At 49.0% G+C, this 7,625-nt stretch overlaps 1 protein-coding gene across 1 annotated transcript; it reads left to right on the forward strand.

The window, feature by feature from the left end:
• Window positions 1-3,871: 3,871 nt before the first annotated feature.
• Window positions 3,872-5,356, forward strand: LOC119288972 (cyanidin 3-O-rutinoside 5-O-glucosyltransferase-like). The gene has a single exon (XM_037568427.1). The coding sequence runs from the start codon at window positions 3,872-3,874 to the stop codon at window positions 5,354-5,356; it is 1,485 nt and encodes a 494-aa protein (XP_037424324.1).
• Window positions 5,357-7,625: the final 2,269 nt, after the last annotated feature.

Below are 7,625 nucleotides of genomic sequence, written 5' to 3' on the forward strand. Positions count from 1 at the left end.
TAAATATGCCCGAAACTCCCTGAAACCATTCCGGTGTCCGAACATAGTCATCCAATATATCGATCTTTACGTCTCTACCATTTAGAGACTCCTCGTTATGCCCGTTATCACATCCGGGACTCCGAACTACCGTCGGTACATCAAAAACCATAAACTCATAATAGAACTATCATCGAACTTTAAGTGTGCGGACCCTACGGGTTCGAGAACTATGTAGACATGACCGAGACACGTCTCCGGTCAATAACCAATAGCGGAACCTGGATGCTCATATTGGCTCCTACATATTCTACAAAGATCTTTATCGGTCAAACCGCATAACAACATACATTGTTCCCTTTGTCATCGGTATGTTACTTGTCTGAGATTCGATCGTCGGTATCTCAATACCTAGTTCAATCTCGTTACCGGCAAGTCTCTTTACTCGTTCCGTAACACATCATCCCGCAACTAACTCATTAGTTGCAATGCTTGCAAGGCTTAAGTGATGTGTATTACCGAGTGGGACCAGAGATACCTCTCCGACAATCGGAGTGACAAATCCTAATCTCGAAATATGCCAACCCAACAAGTACCTTCGGAGACACCTGTAGAGCACCTTTATAATCACCCAGTTACGTGTGACGTTTGGTAGCACACAAAGTGTTCCTCCGGTAAACGGGAGTTGCATAATATCATAGTCATAGGAACATGTATAAGTCATGAAGAAAGCAATAGCAACAAACTAAACGATCAAGTTCTAAGCTAACGGAATGGGTCAAGTCAATCACATCGTTCTCCTAATGATGTGATCCCGTTAATCAAATGACAACTCTTTGTCTATGGCTAGGAAACATAACCATATTTGATCAACGAGCTAGTCAAGTAGAGGCATACTAGTGACACTCTGTTTGTCTATGTATTCACACATGTATCATGTTTCCGGTTAATATAATTCTAGCATGAATAATAAACATTTATCATGATATATGGAAATAAATAATAACTTTATTATTGCCTCTAGGGCATATAACCTTCACCAAGGGCACCAATAGTGGAATCACGGCATCTCGCATTGTGTGAGGACGTGAGGAGAATACGGTGGCCCTAGTGGCTTCTTGGGGAGTATTGTGCCTCCACACCGCTCCAACGGAGACGTACTTCCCCTCAAAGGGAAGGAACTTCGGTAACACATCCTCGTCCTCATCGGCTCCACTCTTGGTTATTTCGTAACTTTACTTGTGCAAGCTTATATTGCGTTGCATCTCTTGCTTGCTTGTGTGCTTGTTGTTGTTGCATCATATAGGTTGCTCACCTAGTTGCATATCTAGACAACCTACTTTGATGCAAACTTTAAATTGATAAAGAAAAGGCTAAAAATTGTTAGTTGCCTATTCACCCCCCTCTAGTCAACTATATCGATCCTTTCAACATGCAAGAAGATCAAACACAAATAAAATAAATCAACAATAAATAGTTCAATTTCGTTATTACAACTCAAACAAATAGTTTATCTTTCAATTCAACAAATAATTCAACAATACAACATCAAACACACAAATCATGATGCTTTTTGTCGGCCATTCCAAGCCCACCACTCCTCAATGAGATCCTTCTGAAGATCATCATGCGCTTCGGGATGTCAAATTGCATGATATGAGGCAACAAAATGGGCCACCCTTTCAGCCCTCCGCCGCACTCGCACGGGATGTCCCAAGAGCTCATAGTGAGAGTAGTTTACATCTTGGCCACGCTCATTCTTGATGATCATGTTGTGCATGATCGCACAAGCGTGCATGATGTACCAAAGCATCTTTTGATCCCAAAATCTAGCCGGTCCTCTCAGAATAGCAAATTGGGCTTGCAAAATTCCAAAAGCTCTCTCCACATCTTTTCTAGCCGCCGCTTGAGCATTGTGGAAATCAAGATTTTTCTTACCTTCCGGTTTTTTCAACGGCTTCACAAATGTTTGCCACTTTGGGTAGATGCCATCTGCAAGATATTAGCCATAGTTGTATGTACGACCATTTGCTACAAACTGTACCGGTGACAGTTCACCATTTGCAAGCTTATTCATCAGTGGTGACCGGTTGACAATGTTGATGTCATTCAAAAATCCAGGCATTCCAAAAAAAGCATGCCAAATCCAAGTCTCTTGATCGGCCACCGCTTCAAAAATTATAGTGGAACCCTTTTTATGGCCATGGAATTGCCCATGCCATGCCTTAGGACAATTCTTCCAACTCCAATGCATACAATCTATTGGGCCAAGCATACCTGGGAAGCCGCGAGCTTTGTTCATCTCCAATAGCCTTGCGGCGTCTTCAACATTGAGAGATCTCAAATACTCCTGGCCAAACACTTGCACAATTCCGACTGCGAAGTGCTTGACACACATGATGGCTTGGCTCTCACCCATGGCCAAGTGATCATCAACTAGATCAGCGGGGATACCGTATGCCAACATACGCAAAGCGGTTGTCACCTTCTGAAAGGTGCTATGCCCGAGCTCTCCGGCGGCATTCCTCCTTTGCTGGAAAAAACCGGTCATGGCTCGCTAGTTTCTCTGCAATGCGCCTGAACAACTCGATGCTCATCCTAAACCGGCGACGAAAATACGACTCGGGGTATGTGGGATTCTCCGCAAAATAATGCCTGGTCAATCTATTGTGGGCATCGATCCTATCCCTCCAAATTTTCTGCCGACCCATAACCGAACCACCGTGCTTCGGTTTTTTATTGATGTGCATAGTTAGGATCATTGCAAGATCCTCCTCCTCTCCCATATCAAATTCTTCTTTGGAAGAATCATTTGATGAACTCATCTACAATGTTCAATTTAAACTAGACTATAAAAACTACAAACAACATGCACCAAACTCATGTAAAAAAATGTGAAGTTGAAGCAATACATACCTTGCGGGAGTTTTGTCGAACACCTTGTGGGCGCCGAGCGGCAGTGGACGGCCGGGCGCTGTTCGTCGGAGGACTGTCGCGCGCGACGGACGGCGATGACTAGAGGGAGATAGGGGAAGCCGCGGCGGCGTGGGGATAGGCCGGGGAAGCGCCGGAACGATCGCCGGAAGAAATGGGCTGGATGGGATAGGTGGAGTTGCGAGCGAGTGCTCGAGAGTCTAGCGCGCGGGAGCGGGCGCAGCAAATAAGCGACGCGTGATGGTGTTTCGGCGCACGGGCTGAACTAGATATGCCGCGCGCGCGGTTTTTGCGGCTCCGCTGGAGTGTCCGGAACGGTTGCGCGCGCAAAAAACATCAATTTTTCAGCGCGGCTGTTGGAAATGCTCTAACATATAGCTAAACTGATACTTTATACATACATGGACTGGGTCTCATCTGTGTTCGGCCATTCTACAAGACCTGACGTCGTGCTGGTGATCACCAACATCTCCTTGGATTTTGATGGAACATAAGCAGTGACGGTCGGACATGTTGTTACACAATTCCGACACGTGAAGTATAGTAAAAGCAGAAACATGTTCATCTGTGTCCCATCGTCGCCGGCCGGCCGTATCAATCAAACTAAACAATGTCGGAATTGCTTACCCCGCATGTCGTCAATACCTGCGAAGTCTTTGCTTAGCAATGCACACCGGGATTCCAGGAAGCTTTGGACGCTAATGCGCGACTCTCGACTTTTTAAACCGGCAAATTTGATAATTTGCCACTCCTTACCTCCCCTTTCATAATTTGCCCTCTCCAGAATGACAGGTGAGGTTCGGGCCTGCCCGTCATTAAGATAATGGATGGCAAATTGTGAAAGGGAGAAGTAAGGGGTGACAAATTATCAAATCGCCCTTTTAAACCTTCGCTAGCTTTCAAGCCGAGTCAATACATCACAAGACGAAGCATCGATCCGGCACCAACGACGTGCGTGATGGCCCAGCCGGCGGCGGTACGCGGGGAGCACGGCACCCACTTCCTCGTGGCGGCGTACGGGATCCAGGGCCACCTCAACCCGGCGCGCGCCCTGGCCCGCCGTCTCGCCGCCATCGACCGCGCCACGGCCACCCTCTCGGTGCCCCTCTTCGGCCACCGCCGCATGTTCCCTTCCTCCTCTCCCGACGACCAGGAGGTCAGCGACGGCGTCATCCACTACGCCCCCTTCTCCGACGGCCAAGACGACGGCAGCTGGCCCACGGGCTCGGGGGACGAAACGGCGCGCCGCCGCAGAGCGTCCTGCGACAGCCTCTCCGCCGTGGTGCGCCGCCTCGCCGCCGCCGGCCGCCCGGTCACCTGCGTCGTGTGCACGCTCAACATGCCGACGGTCGTCCAGGTCGCGCGCGCGCACGGCCTGCCGCTCGCCGTATACTGGATCCAGCCGGCCACGGTGCTCGTCGCCTACTACCACTACTTCCACGGGCATGGCGACGGCGGCATCGCCGCCCACGCCGCTGACCCGGCGTACGAGGCCACCCTGCCGGGTCTCCGCCGGCCTATGAGGATGGGCCGCGACATGCCGTCTTTCTTGGCCGACGACGCCACGGGCACCGGGGACGACCTTTCACAGATGATCGTTCGAGGTTTCCGCGAGATGTTTGAGCAGATGGACGACGAGGAGGTCATCATGAAGCCTTGCATGGTGCTGGTGAACACGTCCGAAGCCCTGGAAGAGACGGCGCTGGAGGCGATCCGGCCGTACCTGGGCGACGTCTTCGCCATCGGCGCCCCCGTTGTTCCTCTTGCCGGAGCCGGAGAAGATCAGGCCATTCATCTGTTCGCGCAGGACGAGGAGAAGAGGTACATGGCGTGGCTGGAGACGCAGCCACCCAAGTCGGTGGTGTACGTGTCGTGGGGGAGCCTGCTCACGTACAGCGAGCGGCAGGCGGAGGAGATCCTGCGCGGCATCCGGCGCCTCAACCTGCCGTATCTGTGGGTGGTGCGGCGGGAGGGACGCTCGCCGGAGGTGGACCGCCTCCTCCTGGCAACGGCAGCGGCCGTGCCAGAGGGAATGGTGGTGGAGTGGTGTGATCAAGTGCGAGTGCTGTCGCACCCGTCGGTGTCGTGCTTCGTGACGCACTGCGGGTGGAACTCGACCCTGGAGGCGGTGGCGTGCGGCGTGCCGGCCGTGGCGGCGCCGAGCTGGTCGGACCAGCCGGTGAATGCTCACCTGCTGGCGGAGGAATGGGGCGTGGCCGTCCGGGCGGAGCGCGAGGCCGACGGGGTGCTGACCGGCGCGGAGCTGGCGAGGTGCGTCGAGCTGGCTGTTGGCAGCGGCGACATGGCCACTGCGATAGCAGCGAGCTCGAGGGCTTGGAAGGAGAGGGTAAGGGAGGCGGTGGCCGCCGGTGCGCCGTCCGAGAGAAGCCTCCGGAGCTTTGTCAAGAGAGTGCAAGAACTGGAGTTTCTAAGGAGCAACTAATAATCTGCTCAGCGTCTACATCTTGCCGTTGATGCAACAAAAAAAGCATACACACGAATCTTAAATCTTTTTCACATGCTCAATAATTCCCTTAATACAGTACAGTAACTAATTAGGTTCTTCATTTCCATCACCTAAGCGCAAATTATGCTGCAAGTTTTGTTTCAGGCTTGTAATGACTGTTTATTTTTGCTGTGTGAATCCATTGACACAAAATCTTTTCCTTCAGAAAAATAAATAAAGTAAGCAAATGGAAAATAAATGGCTTGTAATCCGCCTATTTCCTTTCAGGGGTAACTTCCTCGTCTTTTCAACTGAAGTGTAAAGGTACGGGTTTGTTGATTAAGCAAAAGAAAATCTTCCAGTTAATAGAAATTCAGGCGAAAACACTTGAACGAATGTTGGTGAGCGAAAACAAAAGGAAAGATATTACGTGTTAAAACGAATGCAAATTCTATCCATGGATCAGATTACTTTGTAGACTGTTGCATTTATGGCCTCAAGGTTCGATCATGGTGTTAGGCCTGGATTGGTCCTCGCTCACTCTCGAATTTGGGGAAGAACACTCAAATTTGTTGATAAATCGGGAAATCCAGGTAGTTTAATGCACTGGAAGAACCTGGATTACATAGTACGGTAGCTAAACCCCGATTAAGGCAAATTTCCATTACGACTGATACGAGAAACTGTACATGTGATGTAGAGACTCCGGTCAAACTTGCAGCTGAACCACGCAGTGTAGACAAAACTTGTGCAAACCATTGTTGTAGGCACAAGATATTGTTATTAGACAAGGGTAAACCTGTGATGTACAAAGAGGCAATGATGTGTCCTGAATCCGGGAATTGGCTAAATGTCAAGAAGCTCAAGGTAGTATCTATGTACGAGAATCAAGTTTGAAACTTGGTAGACCATCCGGAAGGCATAAAGCCTGAAGAATGAAAATGGATCTATAAATCGACGCGGATGAAAATATTTACATACATAAAGCTCGACTTGTTGCAAATGTTTTCGACAAGTTTAAGGAGTTGACTATGATGAGATTGTCTCGCTGTAGCGATGCTTTAGCCAATTCGGGTTATACTAGAATTGCTACACATTTCTATTACGAAATATGACAGATGGGCTTCACAAAGGCTTTCCTTAAATGAAAATTGAAGCAAGGACATGTATATGATACAACCCGAGGGTTTTCACAATCCAAAGTATGCTAGAAATGTGTGCAAACTTCAAAGGTTTAGTTATGAACTGAAACAAGCATCAAAGAGTTGGAATCTTCGTTTCGATGAAGTGATCAAATGGTTTGGCTTCATCATGAATTGAGGAAGATGCGTTGTGTTTACAAGAAAGTAGGTGACATGGTAATAACATTTCTAATACTTTATATGGATGACATATTGTTGATTGGAAATGATGTAAATTTCTTGACACGAATTAGGACTTATTGAAAAAGAAGGAATTGGGCTATGTAGCATACATATTGGACATAAAATCTATGGATATAGAAGGCCTCCCTGTTTGGCACGGCGGCGAGTCGAATGTGCTGCAACCCGTAAACCACTATGCTACAGCTGGTGAATACTTTTGCTGGAACCGATGAGAACTTTTGCTTTGACCGGCGATGACCAGCCATTTTTTGCTGGGATGGACATAATGTTTGCTGCATCCCGGGCGACAGCAGGACATTGTTTTTGCTGGCATTTGTTTTGTTGGACCATGCACCTTTTATGTTTTTGTTGGACTATGCCATTGTTTTTGCGGGAACCATTCTATTATTTTTGCTGGAACCATGGCATTTTTTTTGGTGGAACCATACCATTGTTTTGCTGCAAGATAGTCACAGCAGGCTTTTTTTTTTAAGTTTCAACCCGAGACCGGCGAGCTGACGATGGCGAGTGGAGGTGCACCGAGCCCTGCGAAGGGGCAAGACAATTTTTGCTGTGATCGGCCACATAAAATGTTACGACCAAGCAGAGCAACTTTGATGACGAGGACAGAGACGGGTGCTACAACCGATGAGCTGCGACCAACCAGGTGAGGGCGATGAGCGCATCTGGCAACGTGGGCGGTGGAGGGAGGGCATCCAGGCAAGGGGAGCTGGTCAGTGACCGGGAGGACATGCAGGCAACGGGGGCGACGCCCGCGCTATGCATGCAGCCTTGATTCATGCAGATCGTACGTTCAAAAGGAGGTCTAAGCTGACGCACACGTGGCGACCGAACGAAATTTGGGCAATCAACCGACGCCTAGCGTGACGTTAAGTTTTTCT

The sequence above is a fragment of the Triticum dicoccoides genome, chromosome 4A (assembly GCF_002162155.2).
Source record: "Triticum dicoccoides isolate Atlit2015 ecotype Zavitan chromosome 4A, WEW_v2.0, whole genome shotgun sequence".
NCBI lineage: Eukaryota > Viridiplantae > Streptophyta > Magnoliopsida > Poales > Poaceae > Triticum > Triticum dicoccoides.

Excerpts from the sequence above, each read along its gene's own strand:
- LOC119288972 (XM_037568427.1), top strand. The coding sequence starts at position 3,872 with ATGGCCCAGCCGGCGGCGGTACGCGGGGAGCACGGCACCCACTTCCTC.